The sequence below is a fragment of the Tenrec ecaudatus genome, chromosome 12 (genome assembly GCF_050624435.1).
Source record: "Tenrec ecaudatus isolate mTenEca1 chromosome 12, mTenEca1.hap1, whole genome shotgun sequence".
Taxonomy (NCBI): Eukaryota; Metazoa; Chordata; class Mammalia; order Afrosoricida; family Tenrecidae; genus Tenrec; species Tenrec ecaudatus.
The window spans coordinates 24,684,921-24,702,149 of NC_134541.1; the positions used below are offsets into that span (position 1 = coordinate 24,684,921).

At 57.6% G+C, this 17,229-nt stretch overlaps 1 protein-coding gene across 1 annotated transcript in view; it reads right to left on the reverse strand.

The window, feature by feature from the left end:
- Positions 1 to 6,633: 6,633 nt before the first annotated feature.
- CTNNBL1 (catenin beta like 1) overlaps positions 6,634 to 17,229 on the reverse strand; it is a 160,277-nt gene continuing 149,681 nt past the window's right edge. Inside the window, exons 14-16 of the mRNA XM_075528770.1 lie at positions 15,469 to 15,606; positions 15,244 to 15,316; positions 6,634 to 6,788 (exon numbers count right to left, since the gene is read on the reverse strand). Coding sequence (XP_075384885.1) covers positions 6,700 to 6,788; positions 15,244 to 15,316; positions 15,469 to 15,606 — 300 coding nt within the window. The 3' untranslated portion in view covers positions 6,634 to 6,699. The remainder of the gene's footprint in view (positions 6,789 to 15,243; positions 15,317 to 15,468; positions 15,607 to 17,229) is intronic.

Below are 17,229 nucleotides of genomic sequence, written 5' to 3' on the forward strand. Positions count from 1 at the left end.
GGACACAGTTCCGCTCTCCTGACACCCGTGGGGTCAGCAGGGGTTGGAATCAACTTTACGGCAACTGGGTATGTTGTTGCTTAACTGTAGTGGTTATCACCATGGCAAGTTTTGTTTTTTGAAACAGCTTTATTGGCATATGCCTGACCTATCTTACAATTTAATTGTTCAATCATCTTAAGATGATTCGTGCAATCATCGCCACCATCAATTTCAGAACATTTTCTTCTTGGGCTTATTGTTAACGGCCCATTTCCTCCATCCTCCCCTGGCGTGCCCCGAGGCAATTATCAGTCCAGTTACTGTCCCGATGGAGCTACGTATCCTGGCTTTCCCATACAGAAAATCCTAGGAAACAAAACCAAGAAGCAAATGGACAAGCAAAACCCCGCTAACAACGATGACTGAGCAAAACAGAAAAACCTCAATCAAAAAAGAAAACGGGAAATGTTAAAAACGGAAGCAACTTTAAAATGGGCCCAAAGGATATGACAAAATAACGAGGTATAAATTACCAAGGGCATATGAGGGAGGGGGGAAAGGGGAGGGGGGGGGAAAGGGAGAGGACCTGATGCAAGGGGCTTAGGTGGAGAGCAAATGCCTTGAGAATGATTGGGGCAGGGAATGTATGGATGTGCTTTATACAATTGATGTATGTATATGTATGGATTGTGGTAGGAGTTGTTGGAGTCCCTATTAAAATGTAAAAGAAGAAAAGAGAAAAAAATGATTAGGGCAAAGACTGTACAGATGTGCTTTATACAATTGATGTATGTATATGTATGAACTGTGAAAAGAATTGTATCAGCCCCAATAAATTGTTAAAATAAAATAAAATAAAATAAAATGGGCCCAAAGGAAGATCAAATGATAAGGTGCTCCATTTTAACCTAACGACCTGGCAGTTTCTAAGGCTGGATCTGCTCCTGCTTCAGTATGACTTTGGGACCATCACCTGCCCCCTCGGGTTCCGGGCATGCTGTCCGCAGTGGCCCTAGAGACGTCCCTGAAACACCTCCATGATGCCTGCAGCCTGGCGAGCACGGGAGAGACCCACGCCCTGGCTCTCAGTGGCAAGCCATGCCTTCCTGCCCCTGCCCCTGCCCCTGGTGGGGCTGGGGTGTGGAAGGCCCTGACTCTCCTGGGCCAGGGGAGAGGGGCCTGGCCTGGTTCCCTAGGGGGAGGCGGGCAGCACAGGCCAGGCCTGAAGGTGGGAGGGTGGATTTATTGCTTCGGCTCCTCTCCCCCCTGCAGCGCCTGCTTCTAATGAAATTTTATGGTAGGTGGAAATGATCCGACTCCGCTGGTCCTAAAAGTACTTCTATTTATTCATTAAAGATATTTATATACTGACTTGTGCTCCCTGCCCGGCCCACCGCACTCCAGGTGCTCCTGGCCCTGCGGAAGGGGGAAGGCTGCCGGGCAGGTGACCGGCCTGCTCTCCCTCAGCACCGCCTATTTGTCTGCCACCCACGGCCTCCTCCTGGCCCCAAGCCCCAGGGTCTCTTGCTGCACAGGGGCACCTGCCTCTTTTAGGTCTCCTCCACAGAGAAGTGGAAGGAACCTTCCAGATGTTCGCTGGACCACACCCCTTCCCTGTTTACAAGGCCTCCAAGGCTTGCAGGCGCCTGCCAGCATCCCTCTGAAGCAGCCTACAGGAGCAGAGATGACTGGGGCCTGGGAGTAAGTCTGGGCAAACATCACCACCCAGCTCCAGCAGGTCTTGGCAGATCAGAGAGTTCTCTTTGCTTCTGCCATAGCCTACTGGCCGCGGTTCTCAACCTGTGGGTCGTGACCCCTTTGGGGGTGGGTGTGTCGCCTAATTCATAACAGAAGCAAAATGACAGTGATGAAGTAGCAACGACAATAATTTTATGGTTGGGGGGGTCACTGCAACATGAGGAACTGTATGAAAGGGTCACGGCCTTAGGAAGGTTAAGTACTGGCCTAGGGTCATGCGTCTCTGCCTGGCCTTCTTCAGGGGGTTGTGAAGGTCCCCATGTGGTCCCAGGTGCTGTGGTCTCTTTGCCCCCTGCAGGTCCCTCTGCCTGCAGTAGCTTTTCCCTCTTGTCTGTCAACAGTCAGGCCATCATCAAACCCCTGTGAAAAGTCACCCAAGATGTACCTCCAGTGCTGGCCTGTCCCTGCTGACCCCTCTGTCCCCAGCCTTTTTGCTAACCTCCATGGAAGTCCGTTACTTACTGAGACTCCCTATTGGACTACTAAAGAAGGTTCCCGTGGCGTCTTCAAGCCCTCGTGCCCCGCCTGACCCAGCCCAGGGGGTGCTCAGCACTACCTTCTGAAGGGGACAGTGGAGGCAGGGCAGCGCAGAGAGCCCAGAACTCCTGACTGGGCGCCAGCCTGGTGGGGGCACACCTTGTGACACACTTCCAGAACCCTTCCCATGGGAGAGTGGCCAGGGCCAGTCCCATCCAGGCAGAAGGTCCGGTCTCCAGTGACCCATGCAAGCGAGTCCTATGGCTGGCCAACCAGATGTGGTGTGAGGCCAGGATTGGGGCTGGGTCCCTCAGAGCCTGCAAGCTGGGTCCCCAAGGGTCCTCCCTTGGGTGCTTGGGAGAGGCTACTTCTCAGGGACTTCCTGCACAAGTCCTCAGGGGCGGGTGGGGGGCGGGGGCACAGGGGCGGCTTCTTCTTCAGTGCACTCTGCACTGACTGGTACTGACCAGTCTCACCCAAGCCCCCTCTGACCAGTTGAAAAGTGTGGCCTCGAGGTTAGGCTCTGGAGCCAGGTGACTTGTTCCATCCCCAGTTGTCACATTGGAAGGCCGCCTCCATCTGCTCTCCTCATCTTTGAAATGGGCTTGATGACCAGTCGCCACGCCTCACCGAGGAAAGGCCCGAGCTCACAGGAAGAGCTCAAGGTCAAGCTCCGTGACCCCAACCGAGAGAGAGATGGACAGCAGACAGAATGCTCTGCCCACGGGTCCGAGAGGCCAGGATCTCGGCCCAGCTGACAACGCCAGACTCTCGGGGGAGGAAGTCAATGAGACCATCTTGAACTGGGGCATGCCAGCTTCTCTCTGACTTAGCAATCCCACTTGGAACTTAAATTCACACAAGTGTGAAATGACGCTCTAGATAAGGCACCAGCCCAAGATTGGAAACACCCTAAACGCCTGTAGCGCCATTAACTAAATTAGGGTAGAGCCTTGAACGGAGCGCCCGCTATTAAGAGGGGTGGGAGCAACCCCGTGTGTTTGCCAGATGCACCGAGTGAAAGCTGGGGCAGGACAGAGACCAGGGATTGTCACCGTTTGGGCTAAAACACTATTTTCTGCCCCTGACAATACTGGAAAGGCTAAGTCGCAGCGGGTACTCGCAGGGGGACCGGGGGTGGTGGATGCCACGAGATGCCTGTGGCGGGGAGGTTTGGGCACGGTGTCCTTCTGCACCTTCTGCAGTGACATCAAGGGCATGTGCTACCTAATCAAGACAGGTGACTGCAAGGCGCTGTTTCCCCGCACTGCACCGAGAGGAGCCCCACCGCGGTGCCACCAGCCGCCGCGTGTGCACCCGAGAGCGAGCGCGACAGATTGAGAAATGGAGCTCTGCTCTTACCTCTACTGGTGGGTAAGGAAATCTAATCAAGAAGTTTCTGCCTTTAGGAAATCGAGTCTCGTCTCCCCGTTGACACTAAATTGAAGCTCTCGGTAATGGCAGAAGATGCCACCTGGGCACTGGTGTGACTGTGGGGGTGACGGAAGGAGGCCTTCAAGCTTTCTGGCACTGTGTTTCCCCCCAGGGAGGAGGGAACGCAGCCTGCATGCAAATCTCCCGAAATGAGCCACAGCCCAGCTTGCTGCTGCTTCGCTGGAGACCATCATGGGCTCAGGGGCGGCGGCAGCAGAGCTGAGCCAGGCCAGCGAGTCAGCGTGGCCGTATTCTGCCAGGCCCTCTCTCTCATCCCCCATGTTTGGATGTGGAGGGATGGGGTCACTCGGCTGTGGCCACCAGGAGACCACTCGGGGCTTTGTTGGACGGGGAGGGCTTGTGAGCAGGGGGACACAGAGGTGTCAGAAGCGTAGGTCAAGGGGGGTATTTATTGGGGGTTCGGTGCGTCTACGTTGAGGGCAGCTCCCTTAGCCCTGATGGAGCCGGGAGCAGACTAGGGAGTTGGGCTGAGGGTCTTAGCCTTGCTAGTTCAACACATTCTCCTTCACGGGTCTCCTCAGTCTCCCGATTCTGGAACGACCCACCCCTCTATCCTAACAGATCATACCTCATGTTCCCTCAACCCCCACCAGCTACAACTCCGATGGGAAAGGGGCACATTTCCTTGCTGGCAAGATGAAGGGGTGAGGTCAACCTGCTTTCAGTGGAGGAACTTTGAGGGCAATCCTTGTAGGCCCTCCATATGTGAACAGAGCCCAGAGGACTAGCAATGGTTGAAGGGGCGTTTGATGTGCTGGGGGGACCTCCGGGGCTTCTGTAGAATGCAGCTGGAAACCTGCTGATGGGTGGCAGAGGTGGCCACCGGGAGTGGAAGCTCGTCTGGGAGGGTGACTCCTGGTATATACCTTTACGACAAATTCAGAAACGCGACCCAGTGGGCGCAGTGGTTAAGCATTGGGCTGCTAGGTGGGCAGATCAAAATCACCAGTAGCCCTATGGGGGAAAGGCGAGGCTTCCTATTCCCATAAAGGGGTTACAGTCTCGAAAACCCACAGGGGCAGTGCTACCCTGTCCTACAAGGCTGCTGAGTCAGAATTGACTCGTTGGCCTTGAGTTTGAGTACCATGTCCAAGTATTACCTGGTTAAAAATATATTATTTTTTCATTTCTCAAAGAAAATAAAACTGGAGGGCTCAAGATCTTGAATGTCCCCACCTCAGCTCAGAATGCCTCCAATTCTGCAGGTTACCTGAGAGTGGGCCTCCTCTTTGTGAAGTCATTAGTCCCTGTATGGGTGGTGAGATGGGTCGAAAGTGAGGTCAGGGGGTGATATAAAGTTTATTGTGCCAACCTGGCTGTAAACACATATGGGGTTAATTGAAGGGCAGAGAGAAATGGCGTGATGAGCCTCGCCTTTCAGGTTCTCAGGTCTCTTGCTTTCTGATGGTCAGACCAGGGTGCAGCTGCCTTAGCCAGTTCCCTACTTCAGCTGGCAAGGCTCACTTTCTGCAAGACATCCCGAGAAGAAGCCACATGGACCTACCCCGATGTAGTACCCGTGTGGAGACCCCTGCCAGCGCTGAGATGCTTACACATTCACTGATTCGTCTTTCCTCCTGCAGTCGGTGTCAGTGTTTTGTGAGATGGAGGTTTGTGGATTGGTGTCAGACATATGGGCTAATGTTGGACTTGTGGGCTTGGGCAACACTGGGTTGGAATGTTTTCTTGATGTGCACTTACCCTTTATATAAAACTCTCTCTTATACATATAAGCTTCTGTGGATTTGTTTCTCTAATGTACCGACTAACACAGCAGATGAGCTGTGACTTAGAGGTGGCTCTTACGGGGGCAATGGGCTGCCCTGTGCAGACAGACCGACTGACTGGAACACAGGCTCGGCCCCTCATTGGCTATAGGGCCTTGTCCAAGCCCCTAGTCCTCTCCGGGACCTTGGTCTTGGCTGCAGACAGTCGGGGCTTTGTGCAGGTGAGACAGAATGGGTGTAAACCAAATAGCACATGGCAGGTGACTAACCTGCAGTGGCGGTGGCAGGTACAGGGAAGCAAAACTCAAATCCCGGGGTCCAACGGGTGAAGGCATAGCAAGTGGCCCTCCACTGGGAGCACTGCTATGCTGGAACCCTGAGGTGCTGCCTGTGCCCCCAGCCGGCGGGCAGGGTACCCTTACTGCCCTATGCTACCCTGGGGTCAGGCACCAAGTGGCCATCCTACACATACAGTGACACGGGTGACAGTCTGAGGTCATTCTCACCCACCTTTGCCAAGGTGAACACAAATGAGCTGCCCCAAGGGGCCCCACCCAACCCTAGGGGCTGCTCCCCTCAATGTGACTCCGTGAACCCCGTGCTTTCTCCTCTTTGATCTGGTTTCTTCTGTGGAGTCCTTGATCAAATGTTCGCAATCTTAACAGCTCCCCCGGATTCAGGGCCGCCTTGGTGGGTTGCCCGCTGCCCTGGGGAGCAGCAAGAGGCCGAGGAGCTGCTGCCTTCGCCGGGTGGGCCTTGCCCCGGCAGCTCACTTGCCGAAGGGGATGACACCCTGTGTTTTCAAGGCCCAGGACTGTGACTCGGGGCTGCAGTGAAGCCTTCCTCACGGCCCACACCAGAGCCACCCGAGTGTGTGGGGCAGGTACACTGCAGACGGTGAGCTGACAGCGTGTGTGACTGCGTGTGTGTGCGCGCGCGCGCGTGCGCACCACCTGGCAAAGGCCTGTTGATTCTAAAAGCAGCGGCTCTTGCCTCGTGCACGCATCACGATGCCAGGTGCCCCAGCCACCCTAGGCCCACCCCGTGCTTCTGGCTGGGACCCCAGAGCCCCTACCAGGGTAATCCACCCCCCCCCCACCACATACACAGCACCAGCTCCAGGGGCTGTGCCAGCCAGGTCGAGCTCGCAGAGCCTCTGTCTCCTCACGGACCCTCCACGATGGGCCCTGAGGCAGCCACAAAGCATGCTAACCCGGGAATAGGAAAACTAGCTTTAATTTGTCCAAGCGCCACACAGGTGGGGGGAGGGGAGGGGGGAGGGGAGATAAGGAGGGGGCGATCAGAAGTTCTCCAGCAGGCCCAGGATGCGCTTCTGCTCGTTCTCCTGGAACTCCGGGCTGCGGCTGTCCCCGATGTTCTCAGCGTACTCTGGGGAGACATGGGGTGGGGTGGGGGGTGGCATCGTTACTTGACACGGTTCTCTGTGTCCTGGGCCCTGGAGGTCAGGCTGCCTGCAGTCCCGAGCCAGCCAGCCTTGCTTTCCCATGCTCACAGGCTGTGCTGGCCACACCCCACACCCTCCGCCTGACTCCCACACGGGGCCCTGCTAGGGAGAAGAGCTGTCCTAGGGCCAGGTGCCCCCAGAGGGCGACTCCCTGGCCCAGAGCCGCACTGCAGGGAAGAGCCTGAAGGCAGGCCCAGTCACCCGTTTAAACAGTCCCTGTGAGATGATTCAGACGCCTGCAAGGGTCTGAGAACCAGAACTGAGGCCGGAGGGTCAGCGGTGAGCAGAACAGATGGAGTCGCTGGCTGAGAGGGGGCAGAGGCCACACAGGACAGAAGACACCTAGGGTGCCCTGGAAGGCCTCACCCGGAAGCAGGCACTTGCTTAAAACCCGGGAAAAATGAGCAGGTGAGAAGTGGTGTGAGCACGGAGGGGCAGTGGTGAGGGGCTGGGGGGGCAGTCTAAGGGTCAGCACCCAGAGCTGGGTGAGGATGCTGCGATGGACCACTTGGGCGGGCTGAGGGGTTGGAGTTTCTAGGTGGAGAGGGCAGCACGCCGTGCGGGAAGTGCCTGGAAGGAGGCCATGGCCCAGGCAAGCAGCTCCGATGTGGGGTACTGAAGAGTCCGTGGTTCCCAGTGCGGCCAGGGGGTTACCTGAGACTGCATACAGGGTGCAAGAGACACGTGAGCACCAGATGCCCAAGGAGCCCCACGGGGCAGGGTTGGACAGGGCTTGGATGGCGCACCAGCACTGACCAAAAGTCTACTCGCAGGTTCCTGGCCAGCAGCCACCCTGTGTAGCAGTCTACCAGGACACAGCGGTGGGGGGTTGTCACCGCACGTCTAGTCAGACCCCTCGAGGTGGTCTGGGTACCTCCCTCGGGGGCTGAGGTTGGGGCGTCTGCCGAGGAGAGATTCAAACAGGTGGGTGCTCTCAGGGAGGACGGAGGGGAGAGGGCAGTTGACCAGTGTCCCTGAGGGGCGCAGGAGACGTCTCCCGTCTCCTGTGGGCCGAGGGCTGCAGGGGACAGCAGGGTCCAATCAGCACAGAGAAACAGGCCACATGCAAAAGGAGGGCGAGGACATGGCAGGGGCCCTGAGGACACAGTATGTCAGGGAGCAGAGAGGGCTGCACAGCGGGCTCGCCTGCGAAAGTGATTCATGGCGCTCAATCCACCCAAGATCTGTGGCCGTCCCTGCGCTAGGAGAGGGTGGCAAAAAACGATGTTGAGAATGTAATGGGCGAGTCCAGGGTCCCAGGGATGAGGAGGGCTCCTGGGTGGTCCCACTGCCCACTGGCCTGACCGGCGCCAGCTCTTGTCCATACCAAACAGTGGCACAGCCTGGTGACTATTGGAGCCCTGTCTTCTACTCACACCAGTAAGTGACCAGGAGCTCTTCGTCTAAAAACATGTAAATGCCCAGCAGAGAGCAGCTGCCCAAGAAACCTTAGTCCCCACCCCGAGTACTGCTCGCCCTGGGCAGCAAGGCCATCCTAGATATCCTTTAGGGGCCACTGCAGGGCATGTGCTCCCACCCGACGGTGCCGTGCTCTCCTGCCTCTTCTCAGGCCTAACCTGTAGGCCATCCTCTCTCTGTCCGATTCCTCCAGCCACGGGAAGCGCCAGGACGGCGGGCTGGCTCTTACTCTGGCCTGGATTCCCGGCAGAGCTGGGCTCAGGGCCAACCCTGGGTGGATGCCCCAGGGAAGGTGCTCTCAGCAGGGGAGGACAACGGTCACTGGCATTTTTGCCCCCTGGGGGAGGGGGGCTGGAGACAGAAACACACACACACACACACACACACACACACGAGGGGGGGCTGGAGACAGAAACACACACACGAGGGGGGCTGGAGACAGAAACACACACAAACACACACACGGACAGGAGGAGTCTTTGCATTTGCATAATGAAACATTTGCTGATCTGCCAAAGACTAGGGAGAGGGGAGAAAGTGGAGGACACTGTGCGCCCCCCCCCCCACCACGCTGGTGAAGGGCTTTGCTTCTGCCTGCCACTTCTTCACTCCCCCCACAGCCCCCCAAGCCGTGGCTGAGAGTCTGTGTGGAAAGCGGGCTGCGGGGTTCAGACTGGCTCAGCTGTGTGGGCTTCCCCGGGACATCGCAAATGGCGTGATGCCCCAGGCCCCTTAAAGAGGGGCTGGGGTGGTGGCTGCAGACCACGGGCCATGTTGAAGTGGTATCTCGAATGCACATGTGACTGATGGAATCGCTGCCCTGGGAGAGAAATGACCACGGTGGCTTCTGGGGAAGCTGGTCTGAGGCGGCATGGAGGCCCTGTGCTCGGCACAGGCGCCCGGGGAGGGCAGTGTGTCTGCTGAGACAATGACTCTCCAGCAGTGGAGCCCCCTTCCCTGAGGGACCGGACTGCTCCCCAGGCTGGCCGAGTCTCCAAGGGAGTCAGGGGCTGGCCTAATCCCTTCATGGGGCTAGCTTGGCCTTTGAGAAAGCACACCCCGCCCAGGGACACAGAGCTGCCAGCCTATGGCCTCCGCCAGGAGGTGGGGGAGGGAGGGAAGAGAGGGAGGCAGCTGGCCCTCTGGGGTGGGAGTCAAAGCCCGTGCTCAGGGGGGCCCTCCGTGGAGCACTCCTGTGAGCTACAGGAGCAGGTCTGTCTACAGAGGAGGAAATTGAGGCTTCCTGGCTTGTCAGTGTCTACAATAACAGAGGAGCTGGTACCCACACCCTGAACCCGAGTGAGTCACGCAAAACGGCTGGAACTTGTCGCCAGGGTGGGCTGCTCCCGGGGGCATTCTCCGCCCCCAGGCCCACTCAAGTCTTCCTGGAAGGTAAGTGTGCAGAGAATGACCTTGGGACAGGGGCCTCAGAGGCTCCCCTGGGCCACCTTCTGCACACTAGGCCCCAAACCAGAGCTACAGGTTTTCCTGTAGCCCGAGGGGCAGGTGGGTAGCCTGGGGCCCATGGAGAACCAGGCCTGCAGCCACCTGATGGCCTCACGTCCATGCCCTGCAGCTGGCACCAGCTCAACACCTCCCCCTCGCCCTCCAATGGCGCCCCCAACTCAGCCTTTGTTTCCAGGATGGAATCCTATTTGGAGCGAAGAATGTCGGTGATGCCAGCTTCCTCTGGTTATTACAGCTGCTGCAGCAGTTGATAAATATGGAACAGATTCCTCCCAGAGGTCCTGGGAGAGTTCTCTTTGGGGGGGGGGGGTAGTAGTGGGGTGTGTGTGTGTGTCTGTAAGGGAGGACGGAGAGAATACAGGAAAGAGAAGGAAGAGCTGAGAGGTGGGGGGACAGGGGAAGGAAGGAGGGGGAGAGAGGAAGAGGGTGAGCTGGGCAGGGTCCCCCCCGAAAGATGGTGTACACGTCGACTCCCTTCCCGACTTCCCAGTGTTTTCAAATGCTCTTATAACAAAGGCTTAGATGAAGCTCCAAACCAGGCAGCAGTGCTGAACGCATAAATATTAAAGCAAACTTTAGACAGCAGGTTTCCTATGCAGACACGGAATACAAGCTGTTCTGTTGATGTCGAGGGAGGAGGACGGCTCGAGGCCCTGCTCGCTCACACTCTGGCCCCAGGCCCTGGCCCCTCCGGCCTGGACGCTCACCCTCCCCGGACTGCAGGAGAGCAGAGAGGGATGCCTGACTCTTTCCACTGAAAGCCCTGGGAGACAGACAACCACAAAACAGAAACCGAGAGAGGGAAGAAGTTTTGGGGTCTAAGCAGACTTCTTAGCACTGTATGAGGGGGTTCTGTGGGGGTCATTTTACCAGGGCGTTCAGAAGGACACCTCGCACCCCGAGGGCATTTTAGTTGTGTGGGAAAAGGCCCTGGCCTGGGTCCCTGCAGTTTCCCAGGAGGGCTGGTGCTGACTGCGGGTTGGTGTTTATAGTGGATGCCCCACAGCTGCCCCAGACACCCAGGTCTGCTCCCTGCTAAGTGGGCCCACTTGCACAGCAACCCCCACAGAACGGCGGCTACCATGAGTGACATGGGGGGTACTAGGGCCACGTGGCTGGACGTGAAGTTTGGCCGCCTCCTGGCTGACTCCACAGACCAATCCTTCCTCATCTAGAAGGTGGAGACACGGAGCACAGCTGGGGTGGGGGTAGGGGTGGGCGCTGACACCGGAAAAGCATCTCGGTGGCTGCTGGAGGGGCAGTGCTGGCCCTTGCTCCTCTGAGAGCCTCAGTGGACAACTGAGGCAAGGCTCAGGGCGGCCTGCTGACGCCCAGCGGGGCAGTTCACCAGACTGTCTGCTCCGCGAGGCAGCTGGCTGTTGGGGTCACACTTCCACATCACGCAGGGGGTGGGTCCCAGCAGCCACACGTACTGACAAGCCCTCAGAAGACAGGCCCTATCAGCTTCGAAAAGGCAGAGGGCAATGCTCAGGCCACTAAGAACTCCAAATCAATATGGGGTCACAGGTTCATGGGCTTCAAGCCATAAAGAACACAAGCAAACTGAAGGGCCAGGGCCCACTATCTGAACGGATTTTGATTTCTACGGTGCAGTCTCTTTGCCCACCAGTCGGTGATCCTCGGTGCTTCCCTCTGGACAACGGCCCTGACTCCCTCCCCAGCAGGCTTTGCAGCCACGTGTCCAGCAGAAGCCTGGCACAAGGATCACTACCAATGACTAGTCGCAGCTCACACTTCCTGAGGCACAGCCATGGCAGGAGGTGACTCCAGCATGTCCACCTCCACCGGTGGACAGAAGCCTTTCTGCCCCAGGGGCCTTGCCTCTGAGCTGCCTTCCTGGATGGTCACAGCCCACTGAGTCCCGGCAACTTCATTCCCACCTCTCTGCTCTGCAACCGTTAGTGACTTCATTTGAGGTGGAAGGGGGTGTCTCTTGGGGATAGGGCCTCCAGAGTGCCAGACAACTTGCAGAGAAGGCGATGGGTACCCCGCCCCACCAGCTTCCAACATGACTAATGGCTGGGATCATGCCACTTCACCTCAGCCAGACTCAGCCTCCTGAGCAGCAAATTGGAGATGGTTGGCACCCTGCTTTCCGGGGGTGGCTGTTGTGAGGCCCGAGAGCACACACAGGACAGGCTGGAGCAGGCGACCCCTTTGCCTCTCACATGAGCTTCACAAGGGCACCTTAGCGCCACACTGGCCCCACCCACTAGGCTTTACACCAGTCCCCAATGCCAGTCAAGGGTACCAGGCCACGGAGGGCAAAAGCCGTCCTGGGGAGCACCCAGCCTGATCCCCTGGGGCCTGTGGGTTCCCTTGCCCCTCGCCTGGGCTTGGGTGCTGCAGCTGGGGTAGAGGGGGGGGAGGGGAGGCTGGACTCTGGGAGTGCCGAGTAAGCAGTCTGCAGAAAGGAAGGCTATAATGAGCCATCAATTATTCCCCATGGCTCTCAACCCGACAGGAAAGGAGGGAGGCGGACCAGGGGAAGGGGACAGAAAAATAAAGGGGAAGCCCCTGCTGGGCCTGCCTCATCAGCGTTTCCCTGAGACCTCAGGGGACACATCAGCTGTCACCCTGCCAGCAAAACTTAGGAAATATGTAGGCCATAAAAATCAAAGAAAGAAGCCTGCATCTAATTAGTACGTTACAAAAAAAAAAAAAAGAAGAGGCAACTCAGACTGAAAAATAAAATTAAAATCAAGCGGACAGACTGATGAGTTTGCTTTCTTTATGAGGGTCTGTTTTTCACGGTATGTGATGGAAGGGGGGATGTATGGGGAGAAGCGGGGAAACCCAGATAGGCCTTAGAGGGAGCCTGCAAAGAGCCCCAGCTTGGCCCCTCCACTGCCACCACCAGAGAGTGTGTGTGTGTGTGTGGGGGGGACGGACCTGCAGGCTCTGCTGCACTGGGGCAGGCCACCTGCCAAGGGCAGATTCCCACTTCTACCCAGAGAGAAAGCTTGAAAATCCTCCTCAGTCATGTTGGGGACCTCCTCAGGCTAGGCAAGGTGGCTCAGCCTTAAATGTCGGCTCCCCACGAATGACCTCAGGTCCCACACTAGCTTCTCTCCAGATCTCTAACGAGAACGTCAGCTGTCGGCCTGCTGGATAGCCCCACAGAACTCAATGCCAACCACCCAGCATCCCATAGCCCTCTGAGGGGCTGAGCCATTACAAAGGCCCCTAGGCTCTGACCTGCCTCTGGGTCTCTGCTCCCTAGAGCTCTCCTGAGGACGCCGTTCCTTCTTCGCCGTTCCTTCTTTGGGAGGAAGAAGCCCCTCCCTCCCGAGACTCCCTGTGTGGTCTACTCTCCACTCCTGACCTCTCACCACACCTGCTCAGCAGGCTGTTCACGACTCTAATGTAACACGTTGCATGTTTTAACTGGTTGAGAGTCTCTCCCCCACTGCACAGCCAGCGAACACCTAAGGACAGGGCTCTCGCTGCTGCTGCGTCCAGTCCCGACTCCAAGCTGGGCACCATGCTGCACTGAGCGCACTCTCCTTTAGCTTCAAGTGTCGCTGGTCATGCAGGCACCTGCCCCAGTGGACTACAAACTCCATGAGGGTAGGTGCCAGGTGACACCTTTGGGGCACAGCACCTAGCGCCATGGCTAGCCCCGAGGAGTCTGGGTAGAAGGCTCCCAAATGAAGCTGTCACGAACGTGGGCTTCAATGCAGACTGGTTAGAATACTGATCTGGGCACCTGCTGCTGCCGCGTGCAGGGGAAACACGGGCACAAGGCAGACAACACTACACCACGGAGCTACGCCTTAATGCAGGAGGCCCACAGGAGTAACCCGACGCACAAACAGGACGGCCACGGGCTGCGAGGAGGGCTTGGAAGGCAAGCGGGGGCTCCGGGGGAGAAGATCGGCTGGGAATAAGTGGACGGCTTCAGCTCGAGTTCAAAGCTGAGCTGCAGGGTTGACCAGTGGCTGGCTGGGAAGCTGATGGGTGGAGTTGAAGGGCTGGACCCAGCTGGACAGATGGGCAGACAGGTAGAAGGGACTGGATGGATGGCCCCGAAGGAAAGACAGAAAGGTAGGCAGAAGAAGGGCAGCCCCTCTGCAGGGCATCTGCTTGCTCCTCACTGGCCTGCCTGCTCATTCAACACATCGTGTGTTTAGTTTAGCCGCTAGTGTCCACGTACGTGCTCAGCACCCTGACAGGCATGAAGGGATGGAACCAGGATCTGAGGAAGACCTCTGGAAACGACGGGGAATTTGGGGTAACCCAAAGGTGTGAGTGTTAAGAGTTTTTGCAAGAAAACCATCCACCTACTGCGTGTCAGTACCTGCTACGCACACTGGCTTTCTCACAGGATCACCGGGTCCATTTCAGGGACAGAAATCGCAGGGAAAAGCCTAAAAGTGCGAGCTCGGAGCCGCGAGGAGTAAGACGTGGGTGGTGACATCGGTGCCACTTAGAAGCTACAGTCTGGGGAGGAGGCGGGGTGACACTCGGAGCTCCAAGTCCCACCGTCTGAAGCTGAGAACGAGAGGGGAGCACCCAGGGAGGCGAGATGCCAGACCAGGTTCAAACTAGGCATCCCCTTCTCTGTGGGAGAAGCTGACAAAACCTCGCCCTCTGCGGACGGGCACGACGGCATGGCACCCTCTCCACCGCCGGGGAGCCTCTCGGCCTCCCTCCCTCACAGGGCTCCTTCTTCAGGTATGCCAGGACCCCGTCCATGCCAACGCCACCTTTCCCAGCCATCAGGAGCGCAGCAGTGACGGGGATGACGGCATTCTGGGACACCCCTCCCAATGAGCCCTGATTGAGGGCTGACTAAGGCTCAGCCATGCACACCCGCCACCTCCCTTGGTCCTCGTAAAAGACCTGCGCAGCCTGGCTGGGCGCTCTATCTTTGCACCTTCTCTCCCCAGGCCCAAGGCACCGACCTCTGACTGGACCCAGTTGAGAAGTGGGCATTTGAAGGTGGGAGTGGGAGAATGGTGTGTTGAAAGTTATGGGTCCAGCTTGACCAGACACAAAGCCAGCCCTGGCACTGCACCGCGCAGCACCAGGTGTGTGGGCCAGGGCTGCCCAGCCAGTTGGGTCCACGAGGCTCTAGGCCCGTTGGGACCCACTTTAGCTGGGCTGAGGTGGGGTGGGGGGTTGTGCCCGGGGTCGGAGAGAACTTCCCATTCCTGGGGGGGGGGGGGTCATGCCCTGAGCAGGACGCTGCTCGCAGAGGGAGGGAGGCAGGCAGGCAGGCAGGTGCATGCTCAGCTCCAGCCCACGGCCTCAGACTCGCTTTCCTCTGCCTGGCAGATGGGACACTAGTCTCCACCCCCTTCCCCCCAGCTTGAAATTAGAGTTCCCATTTGTTTTGCATCTCTTATCCTACCCATATTGTTTTTTAGCACTTCTTTGTTACATTAAAAAAAAATTGATCCTAGGTATTCTGAAGATAATGAGTGACATGCAGGGAAGACCCTGTGCCAGGGACCAGCCCCTGCTCACCTTTGATGATGTGCCGGATGATCTTGCCAGAGCTGCCGCGCATGTTCAGGATCTGGTGTACCCGCTGGCGGATCTGACAGGGTGGGGAGAGCAAAGCGATAGTGTCAGTCTGCGGGGAGGTCTTACCGGGAGCATTCAGCCCCCGTGCCGGGGGACGGCCCTGGCCCTCGTGGAGGGTGAGAGGGATTCTGGGAGCCGTGCACTGCCTGGGCAGAGCCCTCCTACCTGGGGGACGTTGGCATTGCAGATCTCCGCCATGATGTAGCAGATGTGCTGGAGGACGAAGAGGCCCGAGTCCAGGCGCCGCAGGTAGAACTCATTATCTGCGCTTTTGTCTAGGATCTCGCCACGCCGGACCGCGTCCTGGAAGTGAGCGGACATTCGGGAGTTAGTTACAGCTGGACATCGAGCGGAGGCGAGACCAGGCGACTGTCTGTCCGTACTGTACGGAGAACAACTACAACAACAGCCCACCGTGGCCTGTCTACTGTTTCCCACTACTCTACACTCGCGATCTCACGCTCCCAGAGACCCCAGGAGTCGAGCTCACACTCTCCCCACCCCATTCCTCCATGCACCACAGGGTGAGTCAGGGCCACAATGATTTCCGCCAGTCAGCCTGAAACATGAGCTCATGGGGGTACAAGCTAAGCAATCCACTTGCACTAATTCTTTCCTTTGGGACTCAGGCCTCTCTGCATGGCATACTTCACTGTACTCCTCACTTTCCAGCCGAGGAGGAGGGGCCCCTTCCCCGCAGGCGTCTGGGTACACAGGCGCCCAGCGGGTCCGCACTCCCCGGTGTGGCCTCAGCCTCTCCATTTCATTCTCAAGCCCCACCGTCCCCCAAGGCAAAGAAATGCCACCATCTCCTCGTCCCGGTTTGCCCATGACCTTTTTGAAGTCCCCTCATAGGCAGCGGGGCCCTTTGCAGATTGCTCAGTCATGGCACTCCAAGCTGCTCTTCTCTGGAGATTGCTCGGACACAGTCTTCATGGAGCCATCCTTCACACCCGCTAAGCACGCACCGGGCACTCGCCACCACAGCCAACTGCAGACCGCCTTCCTCACCCCACCAGGGAACCTCAGCCAGTGGAGTCTTCAGGCGGGTCTGCCAAGCTAGCTTTCCTCTCTCCCGCAGGGACCCGCCTGCCGCCCCTCCCAGGGAAGGGGCCTTCAGTCCCACTTTTTAAAAAACTACTTCTACCACAGAGGAGCCGTGGAGGTGGAGTGGTTATGTGCTGGGCTGTTAACTGCAAGGTCAGCAGTTCGAAACCATGGGAGACAGCTGTTCAGTGGGGAAAAGACGAGGCTTTCAACTCTCCTGCCGAGCTGCAGTCTCGGAAACCCAATTGACTAGGTCTACCATGTCCTGAAGGGTTTCTATGGCTTGGCATCGACCAGCCCAATCCATTGCCATCAATTGGATTTCAACTCACTGACCCGAGGCGGTGAGCTTGGGGCTCTTCCACCAAGCCTCTCCTTGTGATCTTAAGACGGCTCATTGGAGGGGGTAAGCCTGAGGGAAAGCGACTGTACTGCACAGCACGGCGCGACCCACTGTCCCAGCCACCAGCGATTCCCTCCGTCTCCCCAGGCTGGGTTTATGAAGGTGGACGGGAGCTGGCTGAAGGCAGGGACTGAATGCTGGGCCTGCACTCCCAGCTCAGCAAGCACTCCCACAGTGACCGAGGGACGCAAGACAGCTGGCTTGGGGCACTCTCAGGAGTGAGGTCTGGCAGGGGACTCGCTCTGAGAAGACAAGTGGCTTCTGCATGGCGCTTTTTAGAAAAGCTACTGTTTCTTCCTTCCATCAATCGTTGTGTGGCCATGGCTCTCTGACGACGCGGGCACCTGTCACTGACAAAGGCCCTTGGGACTGTGCCTTCCGCTCTCCCCAAACTCGGAGGACTTGCTGTTATGGTCATTTATCTCCCACGAGAGGCCTTCAGAGACTATTTAGACGGCGATAACGTGCTGCATTAT